Consider the following 20123-nt stretch of genomic DNA (forward strand, 5'->3'; position numbering starts at 1 on the left):
GCTCTGTCCTTGAATGGCTGCATGAACTGGACAATGACATTTGATCTAGTCTAACTGATATACAGGTTCATGTATTATATGCCATACGCTAAATAACTAAACAAATAGGCTGATCCCAATACAGAGTAAAATCATTGTTCTCAACAATTGGCTCAGGAGGAAGGTAAGTCAGCAGGAGTACAAGGAGGAGGAAAATGTCATGTAGCAAACTCTGTGCAGTTGCCCCAGGTGGTGGAGGGGCCGTCAGCCAGCCAGCCACCCACCTTGCCAGGTGATAGTCTGATGAGGAGCTGCAGGTAGAGCTCTAGTCCATGAATCCCTTCTGTCCACTCCCTCCTTTTCAAATCCAGCATAGGAGGAAGAGCTAGAGGAGTAATTTTTCATGCTGATTGGCTGGGCACATCGGACCACCACCATGCACAACTGAGAGACTTGGCATCCAAATATATTGCCGCCACCACCCCCGGAGGGCAATTCTAAACTGATTACAGCCCAATCCTAAGCTGCTTGAGCGCTGGCACTGTGACCCAAGTACCTGTGTTGGGTGACACCAATGTGCCATAAGGCATGTTTGCACCACCCAAGGAGTAAGCAGCACAGGATACAGTGGGAGCTGTTTGGCGCCACTGCTCCCATACCAGATAGAACTGGGCTCTTAGTTGCAGAGCCACTTGTTGACGAGTGGTTGAATTTTTTGCAATTTGATTGTATCTGACAAGATATTTTGCGCTGGGAAAGACAAGACAGTTATTGCATTTTTCTGGGCTTATTGTTTATTTGTTTGATCTTTGTGTTTTCTACAAGTGTCAGTAGCTGCTGTCTTTGTTATATATTCTTTGATAGTTATTGGTAGCAATTACATAGTCTTGAATAGCAGTGATTAAACCTTCTGTGTCTGCTTCAACAGACGCGCTTTCATCCCCTTTCTTTTACTGATATTGAGGCTGGCTGGAATGATTCATCACTAAGGCTTAGAGTGAAGTTTTGATCAAGCTTGACTGTTGCTTGGAAAACTTAATTGGCTTCTGTTCGTTTGTGGGTTGTTGTTTTTTTTGGGGGGGCGCTGCATCAGGAATGCTGGTTGTGATCTTTCCAATCACTACATGATTTCGGAACTGGATCACTGAAGGACCACCTCCACCCATATGAACCTGACCACACACTGATTAGCAGAAGAAGGCCTGCTTTATGTTTCCCCACTGTGCATGGTGAGTCATAGGAAAGGACCTTTTGGGTTATTACACTAAGAGGTTATTAATCTGGCTTCCAACCTCACTTCCACCTTGATGTTCCCGTCAAGGGCTTCAAACCCACAGTCCTCCTCTAAACAGAACATGTTACTTGCACAAGCATTTGCAAGGAGAATAGTGCCATTCAATTCTGCACTATCCAGAAGGAGTGGCTCCCTCATTCAGTCCTGATGTAGCCCTTCCGATAACATTAGATGAGTGAATTCTCCTTTTACAGAGAGCTTTTAAATGGCTTAGAGACTCAGTGGAGCTCAAGTCACCTCTGAAAGGCCAAGAGGCTTTCCAGAGATGTGTGTGTGTGTTAAGAGCTCAGAATATCTTGGCTCTACATTCCTAACCAAGCTCTTAAAAAGCAAATTGTCCAGAGGTGCAAGTGGTTTGAACTGTATATATATATATATGGTTACCTCTGTGTGTGTAAAAATATGAATGAATAAATTCCTACAAGTGTCTTCCATTAAGAATGTCTTAATGTTCTGTGTGCAAGGTTAACCAGCAGAGAGAGGGTATTTATTTTTTTTAATTTCAATTGCTCCTCAGGGAAAGGGGGGAGAGAGAAGCTATTACCATTTTAAACATCAGCTATAAATAGATGTTAAAAACGGCCAATTTCCATCAGAATCTTTTTTAATTTCAGTGTGTTTCTGAGCTGTTCAGTTTTAGATCTACATGACTCTACAATATACCCATATTTCTAATAATGTAATTGCAGTTCTTCTTGTCTCAAGAAGAATATGGTAGGATCTGCATGTACAACAGAAGGAAATTGTGAAGTCCTGAGGAAGTAGGGTGATCTGTAAAATTTTGCAATGCTGGTGCAGGAACTCTCCCACAAGAAGACAAGTTCTAGCCTTGCTCTCACGTTGCAGTGCTGATTTTCTACTTCCAGTGAGTTATTTCTGTACCAGAGTATTCTAAACTGTTGCTACCGCACCTCCTTGCTCCACATGTGTAGATCTAGGATGTGTAGATATAGGTGAACTACTAAACATAAAGGAAACAGAGCTTTCCTCCTATGAAGAGATGCTGGAGAAGCAAGAGCCACTGAGTTGTGGATGGAAGATAACTTATGGGGGGGGCGAACCAATGATAGAGGCTCGTAACCTGCCGGAGTTTTTAAAATGGGCTGCTAGTCTTATGCCTTTATATTTTAGCTGCTGTGGGTTTTAGTTATTTTATTTTATCTTTTTAAACCAGCTTGAGCACCGGGTTTTGTTACCTAGGGAAAGGCAAACCTCCAAATAAATAAACTAATAAATAGAGAAACCTCCAAATAAATAACATCGTGAACAGCATGGAAAGATTAATATTTCTTAATTACTTGGGTTCATCCATGGGGAAGAAAAAGACAATCAATGAGTTTATTGAAGCCAACACACACACAAGATTTTGCTATGACTCCCTACACAGATGACTTTAAATTGGTCCCAGATGTTCTGAATTGAAAGTATAATTAATTTTAAAACTAGGATGGTGGTGTCACACCAGCAGTTTCTCTTGTTGCTTATTCTCAAATGTATGATTGTAAATTTCTAACTCATCCTGAAAAATCAATAATCATACATTTGAGGATGAGCATATGAAAGATGTCCTATGTGCACGCACATGTTAACGCGTGTTTTGAGTACAGATCCAGTAACATAAGCCAGTTTGAAAGGGTGAGTTAGTACAAATAACTACAATGACCAAGGTGCAAAATTCTGAAACTAGAGACTACAATATCTAGTTGTTTCAGGAATACTTACAAGACCACAACCCTTTCACAATGGTTGGTTGGCAACCTTCAGTCTCAAAAGACTATGGTATAAGCCTACAGCACCCGGTATTCCCAGGCGTTCTCCCATCCAAGTACTAACCAGGCCTGACCCTGCTTAGCTTCCCAGATCAGACGAGATCGGGCATGTGCAGGGTAACAGTTGTTAATTTAGAATAAACCTTAACCATTAGTCCTTGGATGGTCCATGAACTGCTGCACGAACTACATGGTAGAGGTTAAGAGCAGAAAGCCTAAAATTTCATAGTTTAAATTTTGCACCACGGTCACTGTATTTACTTGTACCACTGAATAAATATCTACCTCACCCTTCCAAGCCAAACATCTCCAGGGTGGCTTTTGTTACTGAATCTGCATTTAAAATAAGTATCGACATGCGTGCATGAAAATAAGAAGAGCCCTGCTGGATCAGGCCAAAGGCCCATCTAGTCCAACATCCTGGATCTCACAGTGACCCACCGTATGCCTCAAGGAGCACACAGGACAACAAGATCCTGCACCCTGTGGCCACTCCCTTGCATCTGGCATTCTGAGGCAGCCTACTAAAACCAGGTGGTTGTATATATACCCATCATTATACCTGTGATGGACTGTGATGGGCAGGAGGTCTGGTCTAGAGGGTAGAGCCTCCATTTGCCTGAAGATAACATCCGCAGGTCGCCAGTTGGAGGCCACTGGCACCGTGCGACCTTGAAGCAGCTGACAAGCTGAGCTGAGTTATTCGATCTGCTCTGAGCGTGGGAGGATGGAGGCCAGAATGTTGCGACCAGATCAGAAAGAAACATCTGAATGTTGTGGTTTCTTGAAAGATAGAACCTTCTTTCAAATTGTAAAAATCCCTACTGGGATTTAATTAGCCTGCCTATGTAAACCGCCTTGAATAAAGTCCGAGGAGAAATCAGGGAACCATGAAAGGCAGTATAGAAATACCTGTATTATTATTAATTATTATTATTATTATTATTATTATAATATACCACATACACTCGTGATGGACTTTTCTCCCAGAAATCTGTCCAATCTCCTTTTAAAGGCATCTAGGCCAAGCACCATCACCGCATCCTGTGGTAAGGAGTTCCACAGACTAATTACACACTGGGTAAAGAAATAATTTCTTTTGTCCTAACTCTCCCCAACACTCAATTTTAGACGATGTCCATTGTTTCTGGTGTTGCTGCACATGCCTGATCTTGTCTGATCTTGTCAGCTAAGCAGGGTCAGGCCTGCTTAGTACTTGGATGTGAGACCACCTGGGAATATCAGGTGCTGTAGGCTTATACCATAGTCTTTCGAGACTGAAGGTTGCCAACCATTTTGCATGAAAAGGAAAAGAAACATCCCTCTATCCCCTGTGTCTGTCCCCTGCATAATTTAAATGTCTCAGGCACTTTTTTTCTAGACCAGGGAATGCTCAAAGTTTTTGGCAGGAGGGCCACAACATCTCTCTGACACTGTGTCGGGGGCCGAATTAATTTACATTTCAAATCTGAATAAATTTACATAAATGAATATATTAGAGACGGAAAATGGATGAATGAATTACACTCACCCTACTTGTATTGGCAACCTTCAGTCTCGAAAGACTATGGTATCGCGCTCTGAAAGGTGGTTCTGGCACAGCGTCTAGTGTGGCTGAAAAGGCCAATCCGGGAGTGACAATCCCTTCCACACCGGGAGCAAGTGCAGTCTGTCCCTGGTCTGTCTCCCTGGCTATGGGCCTTCCTTCTTTGCCTCTTAGCCTCAGACTGTTGGCAAAGTGTCTCTTCAAACTGGGAAAGGCCATGCTGCACAGCCTGCCTCCAAGCGGGCCGCTCAGAGGCCAGGGTTTCCCACTTGTTGAGGTCCATCCCTAAGGCCTTCAGATCCCTCTTGCAGATGTCCTTGTATCGCAGCTGTGGTCTACCTGTAGGGCGCTTTCCTTGCACGAGTTCTCCATAGAGGAGATCCTTTGGGATCCGGCCATCATCCATTCTCACGACATGACCAAGCCAACGCAGGCGTCTCTGTTTCAGCAGTGAATACATGCTAGGGATTCCAGCACGTTCCAGGACTGTGTTGTTTGGAACTTTGTCCTGCCAGGTGATGCCGAGGATGCGTCGGAGGCAGCGCATGTGGAATGCGTTCAGTTTACTCTCCTGTTGTGAGCGAAGAGTCCATGACTCGCTGCAGTACAGAAGTGTACTCAGGACGCAAGCTCTGTAGACCTGGATCTTGGTATGTTCCGTCAGCTTCTTGTTGGACCAGACTCTCTTTGTGAGTCTGGAAAACGTGGTAGCTGCTTTACCGATGCGCTTGTTTAGCTCGGTATCGAGAGAATGAGTGTCGGAGATCGTTGAGCCAAGGTACACAAAGTCATGGACAACCTCCAGTTCATGCTCAGAGATTGTAATGCAGGGAGGTGAGTCCACATCCTGAACCATGACCTGTGTTTTCTTCAGGCTGATTGTCAGTCCAAAATCTTGGCAGGCCTTGCTAAAACGATCCATGAGCTGCTGGAGATCTTTGGCAGAGTGGGTAGTGACAGCTGCATCGTCGGCAAAGAGGAAGTCACGCAGACATTTCAGCTGGACTTTGGATTTTGCTCTCAGTCTGGAGAGGTTGAAGAGCTTTCCGTCTGATCTGGTCCGGAGATAGATGCCTTCTGTTGCAGTTCCAAAGGCCTGCTTCAGCAGGACAGCGAAGAAAATCCCAAACAAGGTTGGTGCAAGAACACAGCCCTGCTTCACTCCGCTTCGCTCCGCATCACTCCCTAATGGATGAATGATTACACTCACCCTAAGAAGGGGGGGGATCTTCATGCCAGTTTATGAGCACATTCACCCTAAGAAGGGGGGGATCTTTATGCCAGTTTATGAGCACATTCACCCTAAGAAGGGGCGGGATCTTCATGCCAGTTTATGAGCACATTCACCCTAAGAAGGGGGGGGGGAATCTTCATGCCAGTTTATGATCACATTCACACTAAGAAGGGGCGGGATCTTCATGCCAGTTTATGAGCACATTCACCCTAAGAAGGGGGGATCTTTATGCCAGTTTATGAGCACATTCACCCTAAGAAGGGGGGGGGAATCTTTATGCCAGTTTATGATCACATTCACCCTAAGAAGGGGCGGGATCTTCATGCCAGTTTATGATCACATTCACCCTAAGAAGGGGGGGATCTTTATGCCAGTTTATGAGCACATTCACCCTAAGAAGGGGCGGGATCTTCATGCCAGTTTATGATCACATTCACCCTAAGAAGGGGCGGGATCTTCATGCCAGTTTATGATCACATTCACCCTAAGAAGGGGCAGGATCTTCATGCCAGTTTATGATCACATTCACCCTAAGAAGGGGCGGGATCTTCATGCCAGTTTATGATCACATTCACCCTAAGAAGGGGGGGATCTTTATGCCAGTTTATGAGCACATTCACCCTAAGAAGGGGGGAATCTTCATGCCAGTTTATGATCACATTCACCCTAAGAAGGGGCGGGATCTTCATGCCAGTTTATGATCACATTCACCCTAAGAAGGGGCAGGATCTTCATGCCAGTTTATGATCACATTCACCCTAAGAAGGGGCGGGATCTTCATGCCAGTTTATGATCACATTCACACACACACACACAAATGGAGGGGGGGATCTACCATACTTTCACATATCCGCTTGCTCACCTGCCCCCTTGCCCTCCCTGCCTGCTTGCCCATGTGCTGCTGCTGCTGCCTGCCTGGCCAGCTGGTTCCAGCTGTCCCTCCCTCCCTTGGGAGCTGGGCTGGGCTCCCCTCCACTCCTGATCTCTCTCTCTCCCCTGGCTCAGGTTGCAGGAGGGGAGGGGAGCCCAGCCAAATGGAGCAGATACCAGCCCAGCCCAGCAAGAAAGAAGAGACCAGCAGGCAAGCGAGCAGGGTCTTTTATAATGGGAAGTAACGCGAGACCTGCAAGTCTCATGTTACCTTCCCACTATAAAAGGCCCTGCACACTGGCTGGGCTCGTCTTTCCTTCACTGCCACCGAGCTCAGCGGCAGCGAGGGAAAGCAAGGTGCGGAGCTCGTGTGGCAGGCCAGCGCGAGCTGGGGTGAGGGCCGGGTGCCCGTTGGAGGTGGGGGGACCCCTTGGGGGCCAGATGGGGACCTGCAGCAGGCTGCAAGTGGCCCACGGGCCAGGGTGAGGGCACCCCTGTTCTAGACTGAAGAGCCCCATGGAACATCTTTCATGTGCAGTGACCACTCAGTGGTTTGGTGAGGAGGTTCTAAACATAAAAATCTCAAGCTGCATCATCGCCTCATACAGTTTTCTAAGGATGAAAAACACTTGACATATATTACCTTCATACAGTCCTGACAATTACCCTGCAGAATAATTAAGGGCTCAATCCTATCCCCATAGCACGCAGTGTTCCCAATGGCGCATGTGTACATCAGTTCTATGCATAAGCCTTTAAAGTTAAATCCCTGGTCTTATGTCACAATTCCATTAGAATCCCTTTCTGAAACATGCAGACAATATTAGCAGTGGTGCGCTGTATACAGTATCTTCTGTTTGCTGAGTCCTTGGAAATAAAGGCTTGAGTCTATAAATGTTAAGCATTACCAGTCATACCACAGAAGATTTGTTCTGTCCAACACTGATACGGTACTTACAGTTCACGGTGACCTTTACCCTCCTGATATCAGGGGCTGCGACGTCATTGATGGCGGTACACTCGTACTCCCCAGATTGGTCCCTGGTGATCCCAGTGATCTCCAAGAACTCATCTTCGCTTATAAAGCCTTGACCTACAAGCCAAGAGAAACATGTAGGGTGAAATCAGTGGCACTAAACCCCAGAACATTTCTGTCTTGCCAACAAATTTATGCACTTGGATGTCCAGACAGGTCCCTTTCGCAGTCTGGCAAAGCATGGGCTGCAGCCCCACTGTGAAGCACCTGCTTTGCATACAGAAAATGCTAGTTTCAACGCTTGGCAGCATCACTGTCTAGGGCTGAGAAAGACCCCTTACCAAGGCAGCCTTCTAGTGGCATTCACTGAAATCCCACAGAATAAGTTTTTGGTGCGTTGCATCCATACAACAAGCAAACCTTAGCACTCAAATCAGGCTTGACTTGGCTTCGCTGGAGTTGGAGGCTCTCAGCTCAAGTGCTAACTGCTGAACAGGACACAGTAGACTTATATAGAAACTCTTGCAGGTTCTCACATGGTAGCAGCACTGGTGACCTGTCAGTGTGCAGTTTTCAGACTCGAGGAAAACCTCAGACGCAAGTATGAAAAGCCTTTCCCCCATTCTTTTCCCAAAAGGCTCCTACAGAGGAACTGAAATGCCACCTGCTATTCCAGACATAATACCAGTGTTTTGGACGCTGACGACATGACTCTCTCCAGTGACACTCCAGGCCCCCTGCTAATTCACACCCAGCAGCCCACAAAGCTTTGTCAATAATACAAGGCTTCTTGTCTACACCAAACACTTTCTTTCGACCTCCACCCACCTCCTTTTACCCCAGCCATTTTACAGGACTCCACTGCTAATATGTCAATTGAGGGGGATTGTTGTGCTACTATGGGTGGAACAATTCCCAAGATTCAGCCACAATTCAATTCGATACTGCGGAAGCTATTCCATCATCTGAGCTGAAATAACTCTTTCAATGCAGAAATATGCCTGTCCATGAAAACTCAAATGTGTTTGGCAACCCTATTTCCATCTGGGTCCTTGTAATTGAAGCATTCAGTGTAGCTCAAAAAGATTAACTCCTCCTGCAGTTTACATGCTTCTGGAGTCTTTGAAAAAAAGGTGTGATTATACAGAAGTAAGCCCATTGTGTTCAGTAAGACTTAGGCTGTAATCCTATCTTACTCCCCAGAAACAAACACCTGTAACAATAGCCTTTTGGGTTGAAGATCCACACGTTGAAGAACACTGGCCTAGATATAGCATATGGGTAGCCAGCATGACTAGTAGCCAATGATAGAAACATAAGCAGCATTTGACTAGGAGGCAGGTTTGCTGGACCAGATGGAGTTTTGCTCTGATCTAGCAGGGCTCTGGTGTCAGTGCCACTGATAAGAGAGCTGATGGCACAAGCATGAGAGTTATCAAGTCATATTTTCTTCCATGTAGTTTCACACAACATTAATGGAGTGGCATGGGGGCGCAACCACACAGAAGAAACAAACATGCTGCTTGGGTGATGCAAAGAGCCTGCTATGCTCTCCGAGGCATCGTCAAGCGCTCACCCTTGTTCGGAAAGCGCCAAATATCTCCAGGCAGTGAGGAAATGATTGCATTAGCTGCAAAAGCCTTCTTCTATCTTGAAGAAATGAGGAGTAGCACAGAGATGATAAACGCCAAGAATATAGGACAGCAGGGGAAGAGAATCCGCACCCGAGACTGTAAAGATGGAAAAATAATAAGGAGAGGAAAAAGATGAGGAGGATGAACGCCAGGCTCACTTTGCTAGTGAGCCTTCCCAGTAATGATCCAATAATCCCGAGGTCATTACAGACCTGGCCTATCCTCCAGTTGATCTCTATAAAAGATAATTGGAAGTGTAAGAAAATAGATTCGACGAGCTGGAGACAGAAATACATAAATAACGGAGGCGATTTCTTTTCGGCGCAGAAGGGGCCTCGGGAAAAGATAAGCCCAGCTTGCTACATTAGTGAGATAAGGATCTACAGGGATACAAATGGATACTTTCAGGAAGCCGCTGCATGACAGACACAGCACCATCAATCACGGGATGCTGGAATCGCACCAGAGCATGAATCAGCTGCAGCAGCGGGTCAGGACAGTGTCATTGGAGTGGACAGCATGCCCCAGGTTGTCTGCCAAGCATTCCCCCTTCAGTAAAGAATGTGTTCTTGAAGGGTGGCTCTACTCTCAGGCAGACAGGTGTGAAAGAACTTCCTCCCCACATGGCACTGGTCTTATGAAACCCTTTAGTCCAGGAGACGCCTGCGTTGGCTCGGTCATGTCGTGAGAATGGATGATGGCCGGATCCCAAAGGATCTCCTCTATGGAGAACTCGTGCAAGGAAAGCGCCCTACAGGTAGACCACAGCTGCGATACAAGGACATCTGCAAGAGGGATCTCAAGGCCTTAGGAGTGGACCTCAACAGGTGGGAAACCTTGGTCTCTGAGCGGCCCACTTGGAGGCAGGCTGTACAGCATGGCCTTTCCCAGTTTGAAGAGACACTTGGCCAACAGTCTGAGGCAAAGAAGAGAGGCCCATAGCCAGGGAGACAGACCAGGGACAGACTGCACGTGCTCCCAGTGTGGAAGGGATTGTCACTCCCAAATCAGCCTTTTCAGCCACACTAGACGCTGTTCCAGAACCACCATTCAGAGCGCGATACCATAGTCTTTTGAGACTGAAGGTTGCCAACTACTAGTCCAGGGGTATCAAACTCATGTCAAACAGCAGGTTGAGTAGCATTCATGATGCCTGCTGAGGGCCAGAACTGATGTCATTAAGCAGGAAGTGACATAAGAAAGCAGGAAGTGACAACATTAAAGCAGTTGCTGGCCAGAAATAAGCGCTTCGTTCCCACTTATTAGTTATTAGGGACTCATTCGTTGCAAAGGACAGAGGAGGAAAATATGCAAACCTTGATCATAATTTCAAGTTATGGGAGAGCCCAGTTATCATGCAGGCCACCCTTTCAGCAGTGCTGCTTCTGCTGAAGCAGCTCAACAGCTGAGAATAGCTGGCGGTGGTGCTGGGAGAGCCCAATGATCACAAGCACCACACAAAAGCTTCCAGGGGGTGTATCTGGCCTGTGGGTCTTATGTTTAACGCCCCTGCTTTAGTCTTTCCTTAACATTCTTCCTTAATATTCTTTCACCCAAGGAGGAACCTCCCAAATTTACTTCATATTTCAATGTCAGTGGAATGCTGGGAGTAACCTAGGTTGTGTCCCACCTTGATCTCAATGGGGTGCAGAAAACAGAATTGCAAGCACATGTTAATGCTGTTTTCTCAGCCAGAGAAAAGACTGGTGATGCCTACTTAAGGTGTTATAAGTAAGCTTTTGAACACATGAAGTTTCCCCATACCACATCAGATAATTGATCTATAAAGCCCAGTATCATCTCCTTGAACTTGCAATGGTTCTCCAATCTTTTTCCAGCCTTACTATCCAAATTCCTTTTTGGGTGATGTGGGGAACAGAACTGGGACCTTTTATGTGCAAAGCATGTTTCTAGCACTGAGCAATAGCCCTCTTCCAAAATCTTCCATTAAATTAAGCAGTTTCTCCCCTGTCCCCCCAGCACCGCGCCTCTCAATGTATCTTGTAGCAAGTCTGGAGATGCTCACTTACACCTTTGAGAAGGCCCTACAAATGAATTATGTTCTTGATTTAAAATTACTTTACTCCAGGCCAGCTGGATTTGTGAGCTGCAAAGCTGAATTCAGTTCACCATTCTTCCCACAGTAAACATTCAACTGGTCTCTCAATAAACCTTCACTTTTTGCTGCCTTTAATGGATTAGTGAAAACAGAGAGGTTTGCAAGCATCCAGCAAGCCCCTGTACATGTCCAGACAGGGGGCCAAGTTTGACTCATTGTGTCACCAGTTGTGCAATTATACAAGATAGAACTGCATATTTACAAACAGTTTGGAAGTGGAGACTGCAACTTTGAAATCTTCTTCTCTGAAAAATTTTCCCCAGAGGGGTTGCACCATAAGAAGGGAAATTGAGAATGAGTTCAAAGAGTGTTAAGGTGATGTGCTGAGACAGGGACAGCTCATGCATGCAAAGCAGAGGCCTACACACATTTTGCAGTCTTAAAAGCAAGTCCTGGGTATATTCCTGGGTATATTTGGGGTGCTGATTCCAAAAAAATGGCATCAGTTTTATCCAATTGCCTCTAGTTGCGGGGGTGGTGGTGGTGGTATGGCATAGCCACCTTATATTTCGATACAAGCAGCTTCCTTGTGAGGAAGCCATCATGTCAGGTTCCTCATGAAGAAGCAGCTTGCATCGGCATATAAGGTGGCTATGAGTACCCCTCAAACTGGAGCCAAGCAGGCAAAACCGATGCCATATTTCGAATTCAGCACCCCAAAAAATATCCTACATTCATTCAAACATCCTTGGCAACTAAAGAAAAGGGTTTTGTTGTTGTTGAAGGCCTGTGTAATTAACCACGTTTCAAGATAATCACAGAAGTAACAGAAGTAACAAAAGCTCTTTGTTTTCCATTTGGGGTGAATGGGAAAGGCTCAGAAAGAGACTGGAACTCACATGTATCCTTTCTGGTTTTCAATGGACAAGATGCAAACCAAGAATGGTAGTAGACTGGGATTCACTTAGATCACCCAGTCTTTAATGGGCAAAAGGTACCAAGAGATATCAGTATATTTGCTGCTTATGATATATTTCTGGGAGGTACCCTGCAGCAACCACTCACTCAGGGCTGGCACTAGCTTTCCAGGAGGGGAGCGCTTGGAAAATTGGCCTCCACTGGCCCCCTTCTAACTAAGTAGGCCTAGACAGAGTCATTCTGCCACCACCACATGAAGGCAAAGAGTAGAGTGGTAGTCTCATTGGTCAAAAGCTACGCCGTGATGCCAACCCCTAAAGGTGACCTTGACTTCACTCTGTATTTGGGTGAACAAATTGCCTTTGCAAAGGAGGAAGCCCTTTGAGACAGTAAAATGTTGTCACTCCCACATGAATATAGATAGGTAGATGAACTTTTCTTTTGTTGAAAAGCACCTATGAATATTCTTAATTATAGTTTATAGTTATATTAGGGGTGTCCAAAGTTTTTGGCAGGAAGGCCACATCGTCTCTCTGACACTGTGTCAGGGGGCCAGGGGAAAAAAGAATTAATTTACATTTAAATTTGAATAAATTTACATAAATGAATATATTAAAGATGAACTTATATGAATGAATTAAGGTCTTGAAATAGCTCAAGGCCTATAAAAAAGTCATTGCACAAAGCAAGGCTGGCCTTTCCTTTGCTGCTGCTACTGCATCACAGATGGGAAACAACAAGCAGTGGAGGGAGCCCTCATCCCACAGCCCATGTGAGAGGTCGAACAGTTGCCCTCATGCTGAGAGCAGTTGCGTTGGGCCAGTGTGGGCTCCAACAAATCTCTGGAGGGCCAGAGGCTCATTGGAGGCTGGGGGCTCCCTGAGGGCTGCATTGAGAGGTCTCGAGGGCCGCAAGTGGCCCCAGGACAGGGGTTTGGGCATCCCTGGTCTATATGTATACACACTGCTTTTCTACAACAACAAAAAGGCACTCAAACTGACTTACAGTAAGAACAATGGAGGCAAATTCAAGGTGAATCAACCACACTACATTTCATAAAGCAGCATATCAAGCAAACGGTAGCAATGGAGAGATGAAATATAATAAGCTCATATATAGAATGAAAAGTCTGGCAGTGTCTGAAAGGCAGTGTCTGGAAGGGGGGGCCTTGTCTTCCACTTGACATCCATTGCTCCACAGAAAGGAGTCAGCTCTTCTCGCTAATGCCACTGTCTCCTTTGCCTTGCCCGTACTTTCTCTGCCAGACCCAGAACCTTTTTAGCTGGTGTTCTCCCACGTCATCATCTCCTGGTGGTTCCCATGTATCTGAAAGCTGAACTCGCACAATGCATCTATCGTATCTTTTCCACATAAGGGTTGCCAGTCCATCATACAAGATTGGTTTACTCTTTGTGCCCTACCTGTGTTAGTTACTGATGTTACCCTGCACATGCCTAATCTTGTCTGATCTTGGAAGCTAAGCAGGGTCAGGCCTGGTTAGTACTTGGATGGGAGACTGCCTGAAAATACCGGGTGCTGTAGGCTTATACCATGATCTCGGAAGCTAAGCAGAGTCAGGCCTGGTTAACACTTGGATGGGAGACCACCTGGGAATACTGGGTGCTGTAGGCTTATACCATAGTCTTTCGAGACTGAAGGTTGCCAACCATAGAACAGTATAGTAGCAAATAATTGATTCTTAAATTATACTGCACAGTGTTACCTACCTATAGTGGCGTCGCTAGGGTTTGCATCACCCTTATGATGGACCTCCTCCCATGCAGTGGGCAGGGCAATGCCCCAGGTGGTGGGCAGGGCAATGCACCATCGCCCTACCCCACCAGTTTTTCACTGGAAAGTCGAGTGAGATCATTGTCCTCTGCCAAAATTTCCAGGGTATACCACAGAGGCTAGAAGGGCCTCCTCATGTCACTCTCTGCCTACTCAACACAGCTGAGGTTCTCTGTACATGCCCAAATGTCAAAAGGGCAGCCAGAAAGATTGATAAATACATGCTTGCTATATTGGAAGGTCAGATGGAGACAGGGATCCAGCGTGGCCACAGAATGAATGCAGAAGGAGCCAGCAGAGAGGAGAGAGACATCTGGTGCACAAACAAAGAAAAGGTATAAAGCACAGAGATGGCACTGGGCGTATAGCAGGCAGGTTTCAGTCATGTAACCTTATGGTCAATCTATACATTCAGATAAATCAAGTGAGAAAGAGTTCTGGGACTGAGTCATTTCTACCAACAGGTGGAAGGGGCTCACCCCCTTTTATCCAATATCTCCATTTCTTTCTAATACGGAAGTCATATCATTCAGATACAACTCTCTCCCTTCCCTCCAGCTGCCAGAAATGGCCACATCCCTTGCAACTGTGCCATGTGATTTTTCTGAATGTGTAAGTAAGGCCTCAGATCTGGCATAATTAATACTGAGGAGGGGGGGCAAGTCTTCCACCAAAGCACTCCGAGATACCGAAATGGGACAAAAGGTTAAAACTGTGACGCTTTACCCATGTATTTACAAAACCAAAGAAACAGCAGATTAATCACACTGGTGTGAACTTTCCCTTCTGGCCACACAGAAAAAGAGCATGGAGCCCAAGATTTTGAATCAACACAGCAAGATGAAAGAGAGGCTAGGCTGGGAGGGCTGAACTTCCTGGCAACTATGCCCAGATGTAGCAGTGCATCCTTGAAGAGATAAAACATCAGCTGGCTGACAAAGTATTATAGAATGACCTGCAACAAAAGGGAGCAGAGGAAAAAGAAGCATGATGGGGCAGGAGTTTCTCACACCTTTCTGACTCAGCAACTGTTACCCTGCAGATGCCCGATCTTGTCTGATCTCAGAAGCTAAGCAGGGTCAGGCCTGGTTAGTACTTGGATGGGAGACTGCCTGGGAATACCAGGTGCTGTAGGCTTATTATACCATAGTCTTTCGAGACTGAAGGTTGCCAACCAGTTGACTGAGCATGAGTTAGCAGCAGATCATTGACCTCCCTCCCAGCTTGGACAACAATTAGGTAGGAAAGACCTGTGTTATTGTGACTGGTCACATGTGGTGCTGTTCCCAGGTACAGAAAATCAGTAGCTGAGCACAGCTGCTTGTATCCGGGTATAGACGTCCATGTGAATGACTGTTCCCGGGTCCGGTTTAACAAATCATAATCTGCGTAGACTGTGCTTGGTACCTAGCCTTGAATGGAATGTGTGAATAACTGTCCCCAAGTACAGGATAACCATGATTGCCCCAGGGTACGCAGATGTCTCTTGGGTCAGTTTAATGTGTCATCATCCCCCTGGATCTATTCACATGCTTCTTAGATTTGTACATACAGGGTGGGACTATACCATGATGAAGTGGCTGTGAAGGAAGCCACAGTGATTCCCACATGAATAAGGGGTGCTTTGAGCAACACATGCATCCAAGCTTCCCTCCCTGCAGAAAGACCTCCACAAGGAAGGATCTGAATGGAACTGTATTAGGTTCAAAATCTCTCTGGCTTTGTGGGGTTTGATGCAACAGCTTAGGGGTGATTCTTCCTTTTAGGAAAGGAGAGCAGTGCCTCGGCCCTCCTCTTTTAACAGAGGAGGCCTTGTCCTCAACCAGGGTGAGGACTGCTGCAAGGCAGTTCTTCTGTGCAAACAGGACTGCAGCATGCCCCACAGCACGTGAGCGGGCCATTCTCCTTCCTTGCCCCCCCCCCCCCGCTTGCTAATCCTGCAGGTTCCATAGGAGACACTTTGACGCAGCAGGAGCATTTATCTGACTGCGCATTAGGCCCGGCGACGCAGCAGTGTAATAATGATGCTAATTAACAGCGTTCGTTAATATCTTTAAATTACCTGTGTTAGCTCCCAGGCAAAACAACCCAATAGCAGCGGCGGTGGCATGGACCCATTTGCATCGGCGACTGACATTATGTTCATTTCACAGTTCATTAGAATGCTCCAGAGTGATCCTGTCCCCAAGACGCCAGGTAATCCGAAAGTGCAGGCCTGTGGTCTGCCGGGTGCATGCAAGAGAACCTGTCCTCAGCAAAGAGGTGAGCCAGGAGAGATTGGAGTCTCTTTTGACCTCTTCCCTGGCCTGCAGGCACTCCCCAAAGGCCAGTTTGCCCTTCCTGACCCTGTGTTTGCAGCAGATTCAAAGGGGGGCCATGGGTGCATGCCCCCCAACTGTCGCATCAGCAGGGAAGGGTGCCCTCCAGGTTGGGAAGAAAAGTTGGGTACCAGGAGAACACTGGGGCATTGATGGTGAGATTGTGCCTGGCTGGGATCCCAGGTCTACCTGCCGGGAAGAGGTGGCTCAAGAGGGCAGAGTCAGAATGGGAGCCCAGGTCTACCTGGCAGGTAGATCTGGGTTCCAAGTCCAGGCAGAAGCCCATGTCTACCCACCCAGCAAATCTTGGCCATGGAAGCCAAAGTTCAACCAGGAGCCCAGGTCTACTTGCCTGGTTGTCTTGGGCACTGGAGTTAAGGTAGTGCTTATAGACCCCCCCAAATATAAGCACTGGATCTACCCCTGTTTGCAGCACAATATAATCCTGTTTATCATTTGATCATTGACCCTGTATGTGTGTGTGTGTGTGTAGAATATCATTTGCCCAGTTGCAATTTACATTGGGCCACTATAGCCATTACCTCTACAGCAGCGATTTTCAAGCTCATTGCACACTGACAAGGCACTAACATCAGTTTTTTGTTTGTTTTTTACAACTGGCAAGGCACACCACACTGCCCTGTGGGTGGGTAGCTCACCTCCCCCAATGGCCCTATTAATAAATGATCCTCCCCCAAACTCCCACAGCACACATGCAGATGATTCACAGCACATTGGTGTGTCTCAGCACAGTGGTTGAAAATCATTACTCTAAAGGTCTGGGAGATACTGCAGTCAGCCTGCGCACCTTCCATGCCATTCTGGTACCACTGGAAAGTCTGGGTCTCCTTCCCATGCCAACATTACCTCTCTGTAAACTGGAGCAACAAGGTCTTAGGAAAGAGAGACTAAAGACTCTTCCTAAGCCACTGAATTGCTACTCAGGAGGCAAGCTAAAACCTACAACATCCCCCACCATTGTGTCAAAAAAGGTTCTCAGGAGAGACTATTGGCACTCACAATAATTAGTAATGACCCTGCAAGGTCTACCAGGAGAAACTGTGCAGAAGAAAAGGAAGTTGTCCTGGCGCAAAGCATTCAAGAGATGCCCCCAGCCTCTTGGGCATTCGTGCTCATAAAGGCTGGATCGATAGGGATGGCGGAAGCCAGCTGCAGGCCAGAGAGGGGCAACACACATTTCTCAAAGTAGATTGCCAATAACTCATGGTCCTCACCTGTCACTGTTTCTGACCTCATCATTCTAGGTTGATTGTCCACTTCCCAATCCATATCCCCATCTCAGCAACCAGAACTGCTGTGATAAAGAGAGCCACAGAGAACATGTACTTCCCCAAAGCACTAGCATGCTTGGGATGTGATAGTTACTCTCCAGTGTCTCATCCTGGACTAACCATTCACAACATGGCCTATATCGCTCCCCACCCCGAATCACCAAGGATGCTGCTATTGACTCTCTTGTTCCAACATCCCTCCTAGACAGAGAAATAGCCCTCCCCTCATCATAGGATGAGACAGAAGGACCCAGACCCCATGCGCTTAACAAATCAGAAGGCAATTCATCTCCTGAAGAAAACAAGTGATATTTACATTATTAAATCACAATTACAAAGCAAATCAGCTGCAGAAAGAAAGGAGCCCATTTTCATCAATTATTACTGAACTGAACGTAATTTTTCAATCACAGCCAGATTGTAAATGGAGGGCTCCATGCAGCCAGAACTCTTTCATCATCATATTTACTAATCAGGTATTAACTTCTTGGAATTACGAATGACATTGTGAAAAGAAAGTGGGGGGGGGGATCGGGAGGAGTTAGCAAGGGGGGGGCTAAGGACAAGAGAGAAAGATGCTCTTGTACTAATTACAGAAAGCGAAATTAGGCATGGCAACCACTTCAGCAGTAGGACAATGAGATGTCTCTTGGGCCAGAATTAAAAGGAGGCCGGGGAAGGAAGGGAGGGTGCCGGAGTGTATGCAAAGAATATCTTTGCCTTGCAGCAGAAATTGATTGTTACCAGCTCAGTCATACAGGGAAAGCACACAAAGTTCCTTACTGCATAAACTCAACATATTGACTTACTGAAGAAGGAAGAATTTGTTGCCTTGAACACAAAACGTTTTTGGAGAAGCAAAGAGTCGCCCATCTCCAAGACAATCCAGAGCTAGCTAAGTATTAACCTGGTGGTTTACTTGGTTCAGGATCCAGGCCTGCCTCTCTGTAAACTGGAGCAACAAGGTCTTAGGCCTTGAAGCAACACATATCTGGCCAACCCCTTATTAGAGAATACAGATCCTTCTTTTGCAAAAGTTTTTTTTTTTTTTTTTTGCAAAAAAACCCCCAAAAGTTTTTTCACAATAATAGTGTGAAACCCGCTCTGAAATCTGGGGTGACTCCTCTATGAAAACAGCTGAGGCATTATGAAGGAAGCCAAAAGCAAGTTGAGGTCACCCTACCATCTCTGGGTTGTCACTGAGAGCCAGGATAGCGTAGTGGTGTGGGTGTTGGACTCAGACGGCGAAGATCCAGGTTCAAGTCCTTGCTTAGCCATGAAGCTTCCTGGGTGACCTTGGGCTAGTCACAGTCTCATCTACCTCACAGGGCTGTTGTGAGGACAAAAGGAAGGGAAGGACCGTGTGTACCACCTGAGCTCCTTGGAGGAAGGGTGATATAAAAATGTGAAAAATAAACAAAATTTTGCCTAAAGTGAAACATGAGGGGTAAGAACATCTGAGACACTTTAAGGGGAGCTTAGAAGAGTTTCTGTATGGCTGACCACATTTCCAGGTGAAATAAGGAAAGTTCTTCTTTGAAATATGGAATATAAGTATCTGGAAAATGCCCCAGAATTACAGAAAGCATGCAGATATTTCAATTTTTAAAAAATATATTGCATTACCATGTTCCATTTACCGTTAAAAACATGAAACAAACTTTGATGCACAAGGGATTATAATAGAGTTGGCCCTCCTTATCCACAAGTTTGGCATCCATGGATTTGATTAACCATGGGTGCTGACCCACAGATTCCCTGCACCTCAGGTGGCCTCCTTAAAGCTTCCCAGAGGCACTTCTGGGTTTTGTTTTTAAAAAATTTTTGTTGCGAACTAGTGCCCCCCCCCCCCCCGGAATTATTCAGTTTCTGCAGGGGGTCCTGGAATGGCTCCCCTATGGATACCAAGGGCCCACTGTATAGCCAATGTGCACTTAATTAAAATTAACATATGAGACATGAGAAGAGTCTTCGGCAAATATTGTGTGACATAAGCTTGTGCATTGGTTGCACACTTTAATATTACTTAAGCTATACCATATCCACATCTCACAAAAGACCTCCACAAAAACAATTTTTTTGTTGTTTTGAAAGAATTTTTGTCTATTTTGTACACAATTTATTGACTTTACTAAATGTGGCTGCATGCCACATTTTGTTCTCCAGTGGATGGACCCAGTTAGCAGCAACCGGAATTGTTGCCACGATCAACACTTTCTCCGTTAACTGATAATTACACTTATTAACTTAATCTGTAATATAACCCAGCATCACTTTTGAATTTAACAGAATTATACTTTTAATGATCCTGAAAACCTGCTCTGTTGTGATACCAAGGTTACGGAATGCCCTCCCAAAGGGAGTCTGCTTGGCTGTCTTCCTGCTGGCTTTTTTTTCTGATCAGAGAAAACGTCTGTTTCATCATTCTTGGGGATGCTTTTGA

General features: G+C 45.9%; 1 protein-coding gene across 2 annotated transcripts in view; it reads right to left on the reverse strand.

Moving 5' to 3' along the window:
• OPCML (opioid binding protein/cell adhesion molecule like) overlaps window positions 1-20123 on the reverse strand; it is a 365186-nt gene that overhangs the window by 20022 nt on the left and 325041 nt on the right. For both annotated transcript variants that reach the window (XM_066639282.1, XM_066639280.1), the window contains exon 4: window positions 7651-7785. In XM_066639282.1, the coding sequence (XP_066495379.1) occupies window positions 7651-7785 (135 nt within the window). The remainder of the gene's footprint in view (window positions 1-7650; window positions 7786-20123) is intronic.

Source organism: Tiliqua scincoides, chromosome 11 (genome assembly GCF_035046505.1).
Source record: "Tiliqua scincoides isolate rTilSci1 chromosome 11, rTilSci1.hap2, whole genome shotgun sequence".
NCBI classification, from domain to species: Eukaryota; Metazoa; Chordata; class Lepidosauria; order Squamata; family Scincidae; genus Tiliqua; species Tiliqua scincoides.